General features: G+C 36.2%; 1 protein-coding gene and 1 pseudogene across 1 annotated transcript; one reads left to right on the top strand and one right to left on the bottom strand.

Annotated features, from left to right (window-relative positions):
* Window positions 1-6,633: 6,633 nt before the first annotated feature.
* Window positions 6,634-13,230, bottom strand: LOC131078406 (phosphatidylinositol transfer protein PDR17). The gene is made up of 6 exons (XM_058016094.2): window positions 12,989-13,230; window positions 10,553-10,650; window positions 10,175-10,351; window positions 7,753-7,851; window positions 7,374-7,619; window positions 6,634-7,272 (listed from the first exon to the last, which is right to left on the bottom strand). The coding sequence occupies exons 2-6, from the start codon at window positions 10,610-10,612 to the stop codon at window positions 6,988-6,990; spliced, it is 867 nt and encodes a 288-aa protein (XP_057872077.2). The 5' UTR covers window positions 10,613-10,650; window positions 12,989-13,230; the 3' UTR covers window positions 6,634-6,987.
* LOC131078412 (histone H4-like) lies at window positions 8,114-8,947 on the top strand (annotated as a pseudogene).
* Window positions 13,231-14,033: the final 803 nt, after the last annotated feature.

The raw sequence follows: 14,033 nt of genomic DNA, 5'->3' as shown, positions 1-14,033 counted from the left end.
ATGGGTTCTCCTAAGTTTCCTCGTTTAACTCCACATAATTATGTTACTTGGAAAATCGATGCATGGAGTAAACTAATGGAAAAAGGATTAACTCATTAAATTGATGGAACTATTGTTTCTCCTGCTGATCCTAAGGTTGATCCTAATGCTCACTTGGATTGGCTCACTAAGAACATCTTGGCAATTGGTACCTTAAGAAAATATGTATCAAAGGATTTGATCTTTCATATTGAGAAATGTACTACAATTAAGGATGCTCGGCAAAAGTTTCAAGACTTGTATGGTCAAGTTGATGAGATTAGGGGATATCAAATTGAGAGTGATCTCACCATGTTAGATCCCAAGAACTTTGATACAATACAAGATTATGTCACTAAGGCAAATGAGCTGAGGGCACAACTCAAAGATTGTGGCATTGATAAGAAGGATACTCAATTGATCTTCAATTTGATGTGAAAGATTCCACAAGAATATGCAGCATTTGTTTCCAAATTCCAAACCCATAGGATGACAATGGGTTCAAGCTACAAAATGCCTACATTTGATGCTTTCACCAACATGTTGATGATAGAGCGAACTAAGTTGATAAGCATGAGCATTCTTAAGACTTCTAAGTCTAAAGCATATGTGGCAACTCAAGGGAACAAAGGAAATCAAGGAAAGGACAACTCAAACAAGAAGAAATGGCAATCAAAGCCTAAGGACAAAGAACCACCTTCTCCACAACAAGGGGATTCATCCTCTTCCAAGAAGGACAATTCACCAAAGAAGGAGAGACCAACTTGTGCCTATTGTAAAAAGGTTGGTCATGAAGAGTGGCGTTGCCATTCTAAGAAGATTGATGAGCTCACACATCCTCAAAAAGAACAACATCGATTTGCCCAATGCTTACAAGAAGGAGGATTAGTCACCTTCTACTTCCTCACAATCAAAGGGGAAAGGGCAAGCATTCATGGCAGCAACAAGCAGGAAGACTCACTCTTTTGGGACAAGAAAAGGACAAGCTCTTTGTGCTACTACAAGTCATGATTCAATGAGATGGCTTCTAGATTCAAGGGCTTCTCATCATATGGCATCTTCACAGTCTATGTTCTCTTCATTTGAGCCTTGCACCATGCCACAGATTTTGATGGGAAATCATACATACATGGATGTTATTGGGAAAGGATCTATTGCCATTGGGGATAACTCCTTCAATGATGTGTTGTGTGTACCCCATTTGACAAACAATCTTCTTTCCATCTATCAAACCACACATGGGGCAACAAGAAAAAATGTGGAGTTCACACTTGAGTCAGTTTTCATTAGAGACTTGGAGAGTAGAGCTATCATTGCGACTAGGGTCGTGGATCATGCATCTCGGTTATATTCCTTTTCAGATTTTGTTCCTATTGATGAGGATGATTTTACGTATGATGATCACACTTCTTGTGATGATTCAGATTTTGAGGAGAACTTTGGGTACTTAAACTTGGGGATTCTCACATGTAACCCCGTTCTTGAGCCTTGCATTTCATCTCCTCCTATTGATATCACATCACCTCTTGCACCTAATGATGCAAATGATGCGATAGTTTTTCCTTCTTGTGATTTAGTGCAGCAGGATATATCTTGTCTTCCAACTTTAGTTCATTGGGATGACTACTTGACAGACATTGCAGGTTTGTTTGTGGAGTCCTACATTGTAGATTTGGGAAACATCATTGATGATATTCATCTTCTCTTTGATGAAGATGATCCTCCTTCGATTGTTGCGAGGGAAAACTCTGACCCTCTTGTTCCTTCTCTACATGATCATTCTTTCGAGGTTGACATGATTGTGGATTCTTATGTACAACAGCTGGAGGAGGTCTCTTTATCCTTAGAGGAGACATATGAGTCTTTGGATCATGTTCTACATTCATCTCCACTAGATATTGGAGTGCCTTTTTTAGCAGTGTGGATCAGTACACCACCTTTGGTGGGGGTAACTTTCAGCATCGACATGGGGACACTTGAGCAGTTTTCAAAGACTTCATTCATCATGAGTTTTTTTCCTACATCTTCCCTTCATGATTGGGGAGATTTCATGGATACACCTTTGGTTTTGTTTCTTCCTAAGGGGAAGAACGTTGTTCGTCGTTCATGGAGTAGTTTCTTCATTTAGTTTTGAGCTTCTACCATTGGTGCAGATTCTACATTGGGGGGGCTACTTAGTCTCTCTTATTCTTCTTCTTCTCTCATATGGGGGGACTTTATCCTCACATGGGGTTTTGTCCTTCACATGCTTCTTTGAGAGTTCTTTGTATAGTTTTCATCTCTCTTTTGGGGGAGGGTTTTTTCCCATTGGGTTTTTCTCTCTTTCCCTGCTTTATGGGAGATTGCATTTACATTTGCATTTGTACATGGGTACCTAACATGGCCTTGTAGCCGGGACCCATCTTGCATTGCTTAGTTGCATTGTAGACTTAAGTGCATTCCCCTAAGTTGCACTTAAGGGGGGGTGTTGGTGTAATTATTTATTCATGTTGGATATAATTACACTTTACTTAAGTTTACTTAGGTACATGCATAACATTGTAGTTTGCATATGAGACACTTAGGGAGATGTGCATACATTGGGAGTGTGTATGTAGGAGAATTTCTACCATTTATGGTGTGATCTTGTTGTTACTTTATCATATCCACTTATTGTGGAGTGATAATTCCACCTTCGGTGGGTGATCCACTTCATGTGGAATATTTTATTATTTCTCCTACCTACCCCTGCCTACCATTGCATCTCATTAAGCCACATGTCATCATTGTGTGCTCTCTTATCTCTTAGCTTTGCCTTTATAAGCAGACTCATCATTCATTGTATGTAATTCTTGATGATCCAATTGATCTCTTTTGCATCTTGAAAGAATACAATTTATTCTTGTCATATTTTATCTCTCTCGTCATTGTGCTATCTATTGGTCTCTTTGATCTTGGTTTCTTCAAGCATAATCTCATAGGAATAAATGTGTAGACTCAATGGCAGCTCTTGGTCTTCATATAGAGGGCATCAGAGTTTGGAGGCAATGGAAAGCTCTTCCCAATCCGGTTTGTAAACTCCTCACAAAGGAGAGTAAAATTGAACATTTATGACTGTGCACCCCAAAGTTTATCATTTTTGGTTCTTTTGTGCCTTGCTTCTTTGCATTAGTAGCGATCGGGAGGATTACAAAAATTCAATTCAGGGACAAAATATAATGAAGGCAGCAAAAAATTCAAATCATCTGACTAGGCAAGAGGAAGAAGACAGATGGGTAGAGGACATGGCTATAGCCCCTAATGTTTTAGTGACATGCCTAATGACTCAACGCAAGCATCATAATAGTAATTTCTCTACAATTATGGGATGGCATCATCCTAAGGATACTAATAAGAAGATGATTGAACATCTGATCAGTGAAAAGATATGGCAGGATTGGGCTTTTTATCCAGCTCTCTATTTACCAATGGGATTAATCACTTGGCACATGTGGAGTATTACTGCAAGAAATGGGAAAATTAATGGCTTGCATAGTTATAATGGTCTCGATAACCACATACCTTTTGTAAGCTCCTTAAAAGGTAATGTTCTCATCCAAAAGAACAATGCTAGCAGTAAATTTTCAAATTGTGCAAAATTAACTATCATTGAAGGCGACAAAGTGAGCATGGAGCGAGACAAGCATGAAGAATTCATGTCCAAGGAAGCGGTTTGGCACATCTGTAAAGAGGGAGGCATTGCCCATTTCATTGAATTGATGAATGAGCATGATGAAATCCTTTCCACCCAGTTCGCCTCTTCTTGGACGGATTGTAGAGTTATTGTTGGAGGGATCTCCTTTGAAATTAAGGATGTAATTGCTAGGGTTATGAGGTTATCTGTTAAAGGGAGAAAGTGGAAAAAAAACAAGTCGAGTTGCGGATATTGAGAGCCTAAACCAATTTTTCAAAGAGGATGAGAATCCTATTAAACTCCATGGCGGTTTTGATAAGGAGAGCTATCGGAGCCCTAGAACAAGTTATGTCTCATGATCATGAAATATTTTACGCTTGAGGGAAGATTTAAAGTATTTTTTTACTATCATTTCCCCCTACTTAATCATTTTTGTAACAACTCTAGGATTTTTTTCCCGTTTTTCCTTTTGCATTATTTGGAAAATGTTGTTCTAGAGGTTGTTGATGGTGCTAAATCCCAAGGTAAAATACCCATTCCCATCCACTAGGGTCTCATTTTTTGCCTCTATCACTTCCACCTTGCCCTCTGCCCACTACGACCTATAGTCGTCCACAAGGCTCCTACTTCGCCTACTCCCTCCCTTAGTGTCTTGGATATCCTAGGTCCTAGTCACAAAAAAGGTATTAAGAGATCAAATCTTTGAGCTCACCAAAGCCTACCCCAAACCCCCCACTCACAAGACTCCCGACTCTGATAATACAGAAAAGAAGCGTAAGACCCCCCTCCCCTGCTAAATTGGAGAAATTCAAGACCAAAAAAGCCAAATTTTCCATTCATGAGGTGGGTTTGGAGGAGGAAATGGTGAAGGACACTAGTACCCCTAGGCGTTCTAATAGGCTTACCACTAAGGGAAGAAAAAATTATTGATAATTTGGGCTTTGAGGAGGAATATGATCATGAAATTGAAGAATTGTAAAAGAATGTAAGGAGATATTGGTAAATAAAGAAGAGGACAAGGGTGGGGAGGATTTTGATGCGACCGGTAGCTCAACTCATGTATCGAACTTTGCCAATGGTGACCCTCTTGACCTTACCAAGGAGATGATGTCAGATAAGGAAGATGAAGCTATCAAAAATCCAGAAGGGACCTGTCAAAAAACTCCTATGGGGACCTGTTTGAAGTGCACAAAGCTAGAAGCCGAACAGACCAAAACCAATGAGAGGTTGATTGAAATGGAAAGAAAGATGGCCAGCCTCTCCAAGTTTGGACTCCAAGTAATGCACAATTCAACCACCACACTATGCCTACTGCAACAGGATTTGGCCGGCTAGAAAGATAAAGATGATGAAACTTGCAAGGAATTTTTTAAGTTCCCGACTAAAGACTGGGCTAGCATTCTAAAGCAAGCTAAATGCAAGATCAAGGAAAATTGTTAGGGTGTCAATCCCTTATTTTCTATTTACTGGTTTTTGTCTTTCATGGCTGAACTCTTAAAACTCTCTATTATAGTTATTATAGATGTTTAGTTAGTATTTTCAAGACTGTTACAATGAAGTATTATTATCGACTTGCTATTGTGGGTAATTTTTTTCTTTGGTGCTAGATCACAACTAGTAGTTTGCAATTAATATGTTGTTAATGTGCTACTACTAATGTTTTGTTTTACCGTCTTTTGATTGTTGCATCTTTGGGACAGCACCCATGTTTTGTTGCTATAAATATTAAAAACATATTTAAAAAAGCATTAAAAATTTCATCTTTGTCTGAAATTTAGAAGTAATGAAATTGTTGCAAATTAGATTCCAACAAAAAAATTTATTCTTATACAATTATTTAATATGAATAAAAGTATTTATATTCATTAAACAATTGATTTTACAATAAAGGATTCATAATTAACTATGTATTCAATTTTTTTTTTTATAATAAAAGTCATTTCCATACTTGTATATAAATAATACCACAGTAATGGCAAATCAATTATGAAATTGTTAAAACCTAATAACATCTAGCTTAAAACCTAATAATAAAAAATATTAAAATCTAACATCATTCTTATTAAAAATCAATATTGGCAATATTGAAATCTAAAACCAATGTCAAACAAAGTAAAATAGCAATATAAGTAGTATTGAAATCTAACAGATGCCAATAACATAAATCTAGAATATCTATTATTTTATTCAGATTCAATAAAATAAAAGCTTTGTTTTCATATGTTTATATATTCTTTATAATTTGGTACAGCCAAACAATCCATGCCATAGCCCAAAAAAAGGTTACCTTAAACATGAACCCGAAACCCAACAGGCGACTCAGCATATTTTGAATAATGGCTATCATAGCCATACTTCACTTTCAAACCTGACCACTATAATAACCTGTTTTGTTTGATTTCACGACACCTTACTACCCAGATTGTTTTTTCCCATTGTCTGCAACCTATAAAAGAATTCTAGTGTGGATGAGGGTCCATTATACACTATTCGAGAGGTTATTAGTTATGTTTCACCAAATTTTCGGGACGCAGGGACGCGTTTCAGAAATGAAATTTAGGCTGTATAAAAATATATACATTTAGAATCATTCATCATATCATATCCTATCTTTTATATATATATATATATATATAATATAATATAATAAAATAAAATAAAATAAAATGTTTATAAGATAAAACATTAGATACATTCTTGTAAGTAATATATACTTTAATTGAAATCCCAATAAATTGCTCAAAGCATGTGTTGTTTACATGGTCAGACCTGAGGAAACGTCCCGAACTGTCCTCATCCCTGAGATGTCCCCAGTACAGGGACACGGGCAGAAAACCGCAGGAACGAGTCCCGTGTATCATATAGATTATTAGAGAGATTTGTCCTATAAAAAGTAATGTTCTGAAACTGAACTCTTAATGATTTTCAATTAATATAATATTAAAAAATTAAAACACAGACAATGCTATAACTCAACTTCAACTATTTTTAATATGCCTGAATTGAAAATCAAGAAATTTATAAATACAACTGCTAAAATTCCTTATGTAAAAGTCATGGGTTTTGTGTTAAGACTCCCTTATGGAATTTGTACTGTTTTACCTTTACGGGTATGAAAAATTGGAATAAATTTCCTCATTTCACGAATTTGATTGTTTTTAATTTTAATAATTTCCATCCACCAAGATGCAAAGACATCTTAAAATGGCCAAACTATATACTCTCACCATAAGATGGCAGCTGGAAAAAAGATAGCCCTGATCTCTAATTCGTCAATTTTACTGTCAAGTTGAACAGTCAGCTGTTCATAATACTTCTTAGGCATTGGCATCAGCTGTAATATCTGGTTGTGAAGCTTGATTGCCATTCAACTCATTGGGCTTGCTATCTGGCATCCAATACTGGGCAGTCTTTATGTCATCTTGTCTCATGAGCTTAGAGAATTCTTCATGGTCATATTGAGAGTTGCTATTTCCTCCAAATATCTTCTGAAGCTTATCCAGATCAAAATTTTGCTGCATAATTCTAGCACTTTCATCGTTCTTTGGGTAAATGAACTTGACTTTCTCAAATGTCTTTGGATCAAGAAAATATTTGACAATCTGCGTGTATTAGAGACAAGTCAATTATTTTCAACTGTAATTAAATTCTAAAAGGGAAAAGTGAACTGAAAGTGCAACAGCAATGTGCAAAACAAATCTACCTTCCAAAAGGCTTCAAAAACTCTTGGAGGGTTGTATAGAATTGCCAACGCAAGCCTTTCAGGATAATGGTTTTGTAAAATATTTGTAGTTTCACGAGCTGTTCTAATTGGCACAGAATTTGATAAGGACCAACCAGTGAAGTCTATTAGCCAAACCATCTGCTCCTGATCAGGAGGTAAATTGACGATGGCATTTTCAATGAGATAAACAAGATGTCGCAATTGATTATCTTGAGATGTAGTGTTCTGTGTGAAACAAATGCAGTACGTATCATGTTATCCACTATTTTAAGTTATATAAATGATAAACATTTCAATCATGCCCAGTAGAGTGGCATATAAAACCATTTAAGGAACTTCAAGAGGCACTTCACAAAACCTGTTTTGCAGGGGTCATCACAACAACAGTTCTTCCATGTTTGTCAAGAAAATCTGCCCTATACACCTTCCCAGTTTCACCCTCTACAGCAATTTCATCCTGAAACAAACACAAAATATTTCTGATGTTCAATACCAAGACCAATCCCTCTGAATTAACCAACCTGTGCAATTGTAGATACAAAATACTCATTGCTTACATGTTTCTCTGCAACCACAAGAAGGCAAGTCTGAAAAGAAATACTTGCAAAATTCTTATATAACAACCATCCAGATGAATATAACAGAACCAAAATGAGCATACAACTCAAATTAAAACTTGTTTGCTTTACAGCTAAATTTTTACTTATCATGCCATGACAATGATCCATGAACCTCTACTTGAACGTCCACCCTGGGTGTTGATTTGCATCACTTCAACATCAAGTTTAACACGCTTCTCCGCTCCGAATGGTTTGTCAAGTTAAAAAATCCTTATTACTGGAAATGCAGTCAAGGTTGAAGTTAAAAGAATCGGAGATCAAGTAGATCGGGAGGTTGAAAGAGTTGGAAATCAGGTAAACGTTAAGTTGAAAGAGCTGGAGGTGACATTTACAGGAATGTTTTTTAATCCATCCAGCCTGCAGGTTATTAAAATCTTCTCACTGTAAATTCACATTGACAGCGCGTCGTTACACAGTGAACCAGAAAAAAAGCTAATCAAATATTCCAGCTGTAAAAATATCAAATGATCAGTAATGTGGGAAACCGGCGCAGAACAGATCCGATGGTCAATTAAAGTTGAATGAAGCAAAGCAGCTTGCTACAAAAACAGAATGGTTAGTTTAGTTAAACCAGTTATGGAGCCTTAATTCATTTAGATTTGATTTGTTTTCGTGAGTTCAAAACGTCTGGGCGAGGAAAAGGCGGCAAGGGTTTGGGCGAGCGAAGCTCCGAGAAGCACAGAAAAGTCCTCCATGATAAGATACAGGGCATCGCCAAAGGCCGCGTTTAGGAGTTTGGCCAAGAGAGGGGGTGTCAAGCGTATCAGCAGCTTGATCTACGAAGAGACCAGGGTCGACTTAAAGATCCTGGAAAATATCATGATGGACTCCATCACTTACACTGAATATGCACACCGCAAGACAGTGGCAACCATGGAGGTGGCCTATGTCCTCAAGAGGCAGGGCATGAGACTTTATGGCTTCGGCAGTTAGATATGATTTAAGGCGGCCGAAGATATTTTTAAATTGGATTGATTCCATACTTGATGTTAAGTGAAATTGTGATCTTGGTCTGTTTGAATTATGATAACATACGGTTTTACTTTTTCTTCACTTTAGGTTTTAAGAATTACCGGTCAGAGTTGTGATATATCTTTTCATTCGATGCAGATGTAGCCAAACACCGGTAAGACTTCTCATAGAACAAATTCGCCTCTAATGATCGATGCATCATCCAAACGCTCCATCAGTTCTCACCCTCTAAAAAATGCTAGTAGCAGGCAACCAGCGATTATCCTCTAACGCTATATCTTTTTTCTTTCCCCTTTCTTTTTGTAGATTATATTGACAAACAAAATGAGGGTATCAAATGCTCCTATACAGAGAAATTTGTATCTGATTCCTTAGCCTCAGTATGTTGACGAATAGTACTTTTCAAGGCACTGTGTATTTGTTAAGAACACAGCGTTGATTAATAAAAAGAATCCCCCCCTTTCTTTGAATTCTTTTCTCAAAAATGTACCTCATTCCCTTCACCATCATCTCTAAAAATTGAGGTCATTAGATGCCATTATACAATTGCTATATCTTTCCTAATTTTTCTGTTAAAAAGAACAGAACAGATAAAGTTGCAATGTGCAGTCGACTGGTAAGTTTTTTAAGCTATTCCGAATGGAATCCAATGTCAGTTATAAGAAGTTCAGAACTAATCGCTTACGATACTAAAAATGAATTCTTGAAAGATAGTTAAAAACTTCCATCACTAAAGGAACTCAAATATCCAAACATTAAGGTACAGATTTATTCCAGAGAGCTTGGAGTGCATCTGTAGCATTGCTTGCAGTATGTTTGAGAGGAAAATCGAGCCACTCTAGGCAATTCTCTACCTGATTGAGTTGACTATCTATACCAATATGCCCTTGCAGTACATGGCAATAAATGCTTTCATACCATGTCAAAATGCTTACATAGTGTCTGGTAATAGAGATGTTGTGGTTCATAATGATCATGTCGCACTACAAGCAAAGGTATACACTCTTCATGATAAATAATATATCTTCTACTGAATCAATGCACTTCTAATTTTAAAATATTACTTATATTTGTAACCATTAGGTGCAAGTGCAAGTGATAATAGGTATAAAAGGAGGTTAAATCTGGGAAAGAAAAAAACAAAACTCATACAATGAGAGAGGATAGAATACTCTTAATAAAATTTACCCAGCGAATTTCCTCAGGCTTGTATTCTGCCCGCCATCTCAGTGTCTCTTCTAACATCTTCTTTGCTTTAAGGACATTCCAATTACGAGCTTCCAAATACCGCCTCAAGCACGCCTCAGAACAAAATTGCAATGCACGGCCAGACAGAGGCCCAATGGCAGCTCTAAGCTCATTTATCTGTTGCAAGATGAAGAAAAGAGCTATGTTTTAGGCAGGCAAGCATCTTAATATTAAATATTGTTGATTTATCTACCCAAGTAAATAGTATCAGTATTCTAGTTGCACATAGCATATAAATCTTAAAATTGAAGAGTAAACTAACTGCTAAGAAGCAAAATGCCTCAATACATAAAAATTGTTTTCTATCATGGAATTCACCTTCGATGGCTTTTCATCATGATCTTGTCCATGTTTGCCACCATACCATCTTCGCATCATATTGACTCGGTTGTATTAAGCACACAAGCCAAGGCAACCTATAAAAGACCATTTTAGACTTTGATGAAATGCATTCAAAGGCCTAGAAAATATGGAAAAGAAAAAAAATACTTGGTATGAGTTTGCCACAGTCCATTAAGTAGGTGCATATGAGCGAAAAAAATACACATTTTAAACCGAAACCTTACATGCATCTAAGAAAAAAATATGCCTGCTTCCAAAAACACACAAAATACGCTATTGATTAAGCAATAGAATTGATCAATTAAGAACTTAGAAAAGAGGAATAAATAATTATGTATTGATTAAAAGATTAGGCATAATAAGGCATAAGTCATAGGTTCAATTTGATCAAAGTGTTCATAGAGGAAAAACCTGTGAGAGACGATGCTTGCCATATAGATCAAACACTTGTGAAAACAGGAAAACCAAATAGCAGCACGTCTCTTTCAACAACTTTAAACTGTACACATTTATATAATGTTCTAAACAATGAGGGGGTGAGTACGAAGTGTAAAGCTGCACTTTAATATTCAATAACCTGACAGGTCTATTAATTTGGCAGCTTTGATTGCAACTAATTAGCAATAACCACAGCATTACTTGAAAACTCCTACAACTCAGAGCCCCTGCTCTCCAGTGCAAACAGGATTGAAGCATCAAAAATTCCTCATGGTCCAACTTTTAATATCATGTTCATTCTCTCTTTAGTGCATTAAACACAATTAATGCCCTCATTTATGATGCAAAAGTAGATGGTAAGTCCTGGGTAAAATTCTCAAGCCTCGCTTGCCCTGGGATTACCTGGTTGTGGGAAAATAAGGATGCAGTCCCATGGAAAGGTGATTCAAATTTTCTAGGGCTGGTGACTCCATATGACATTCAAAACCAGACGACAACAAAATTCATAATCTTTTCCAAAAAAAGCTCAGAGCAACCATATTTTAAGAAATGACCTCTGAAATTCTAAAGAAATCTTGGCGAGTCCACTGCAAAAAAGCATAATATCCTAGGTAATTTTTTTCATTGGTATTCAAATTTGAGAATGGATGGAAATATTTTTCCTAGTTCCAATTTTTTTTACATTTTAATCACTAGATTTTTCTATTAATATATAATTTTTATGATGACTCAACGTCTAAATCTTCTATCAATATATAACTTTTAAACGAAGATGTTGAAATGAGGTACGCATGAAAATAGCAGGATATATGTTTATCTTAAAGAATTTAAATTTCTAAATTAAGCGATTTTGTTTCAGAATTTGAGAAAATCTATCAAATATTAAAATTAGACAATTCTGAAGAACCTAAAAACAGCCAAAACTGAAGGATAGGAAAAATATGCCAAACAGCCAAATGGCAACATATAGCCAATCAAGAATTCCTTGTCCGGCACACACTCAGATTTTGAGGGCACCTTATTTCCAAACAGAAGGGTTCAATGAGATTTTCTTGAAAATACCCTTAATGTGAAATCCTGCAACCTGTAGGAAAGAGCGAGATATTCCATGTTTCATGCAGGTACGATATTGTGAGTGGGTCCAACAAAAATTCAGCAGCACCCACCGAGATAATTATAATAGCCCCTCTACATGGGATCATTGGCTGTAAGTGAAGTCTTATGGAGGGGCCCATTACTCCAGTTTTAATGCTGGTGGTAAATCTCATGGAAGTTGATTATCTTACAAATGCAGAAATTAGAATCTTTCCTACAAAACATGGAGGAAAGAGAGCGAATTTATAGTCGCTGGAAGGGAGAGGGGCTAAATATTTAGTGGAAGTTTTGGGTGAAGACTTCTATAGTCATGCAATAGAGGTAAATACTCCATATTCTCCTGGTACAATTAAGCAGCAGCTGCGAAAAACTTTCAAAGCCCCTCACCATAGATCCACTAGGTAAGAAGCCCAGTCACCATTGAACACACTGGGCATTTCTCTTTGGAGAAAAGGGAGGTCTAAATAGGCAGATACAGACATGCAAAATTGTCCAAAAATGAGAAACTAGCATGTCAAAAGTACTGTGTATCCTAGATTAATATCAGATTATCCACATTTTCCAATCTCGCATAACAGAGAAAATCTGCACACCTAGCAAACAAGCAAACTAACCAGCAGGCAAAACAGATCTGGTTTGACCCACAAATCCATGAGGCAATAGCATTCTTACCAATCAAAGGAAGTTTCACAGAAAATTGCACCCCCTTCCAGAATGCCAAAGATTTAAACAAACAAATAGACTATTTACCAGATACTATGGATAATTCTCTGCAGAATTGAAAAAGACTGAAACTGAAAAGAACCTAAAATGCAAACAAAATATGATTCTCCTTTTCACAGATATGAACGGGGAAACAAAATTGTGCAGAATACATACCTTAATGTTTGCACAACTTTGAGGTGCCTGGAGGCAAAGACAGGAATTTGAACAAAGCAGCCACCGGCGGCCCCCTAATTCTAGTCTCGTCTTCTAGAAATCCTCGATCGTACCTAAGTCTTTGACTTGCAATGCTGCATTTGCTCTGACATGTTATTATTCATGTGAAATAATAAAAACCAAAAAAAACTGAAAGCAAGCACTTTGTAAGAGACGGCAGCCATGCCCACGGAAGTCTAACAAGACAAATTGTGGAAAATTATAGGGGATTTATTAGTGGTAATTTGAGTTGCTTTGGCGACTGAAATTTATCACCAAATTCAATCTGCGCGTCACAATTTCATTTGGGTCAATATTTCAACACTCAAGGGGCCCCACTCATACAGATGTTTGAGGAGTCATAATAGGCCAATGACTATCTATTAATTAATTAATTGGATTTCCACATATGTTGTAGGAGTCATAATAGGCCAACATGTATATCCTGACCTTTAACTGAAATTCTAAATCATGTTATGTTTTGAATTCCAATTAATGAATACATACTATCAAATATACTTCTAGAAGATAGAATATACTTTATAATGATAGTTATATTTTCTTCTCGATGTTTGCTTTGACCCTCATCAAAGGCTTCTAGATTACCATGTCACCCACCACCACCACCACCATTCAAATTAAGTATATAGTCAATACTTACATTTACCTCCATGAGCTAGGTAACATTTGTTTTTTTCTTCAAGAAAAGTTACTAGAGATATTTTATTGAAAAGTAGTCATATCACTAAAGAATTAGTGCACATATATATTAAAGATATATTTTATTAAAAAAAATAATAATCATATCACTAAAGAGTTAGTGCAAATATATAGCAAATCGTGTGATAATATGGTAAGGAAATAAATAAATAAATCAACATTAAATATCTAGGTTAAAATTGATCAAATTATAACGATGAATAAATACACATTGATATATGAATAAATATTAATAATATAATATAATTCAAAACTTTATATGGGATGTGACTCCTTTATATCTAGT

The sequence above is a fragment of the Cryptomeria japonica genome, chromosome 3 (genome assembly GCF_030272615.1).
Source record: "Cryptomeria japonica chromosome 3, Sugi_1.0, whole genome shotgun sequence".
Classification (NCBI taxonomy): Eukaryota; Viridiplantae; Streptophyta; class Pinopsida; order Cupressales; family Cupressaceae; genus Cryptomeria; species Cryptomeria japonica.
This window is presented reverse-complemented; position numbering and strand designations above follow the sequence as displayed.

Coding starts and splice junctions, on each gene's coding strand:
- LOC131078406 (XM_058016094.2), bottom strand. CDS start 10,612: ATGATGCGAAGATGGTATGGTGGCAAACATGGACAAGATCATGATGAA. Junction 7,620..7,752: donor TGATGACCCCTGCAAAACAG/GTTTTGTGAAGT, acceptor TGTTTCACACAG/AACACTACATCTCAAGATAA. Junction 7,273..7,373: donor TTTTTGAAGCCTTTTGGAAG/GTAGATTTGTTT, acceptor TAATACACGCAG/ATTGTCAAATATTTTCTTGA.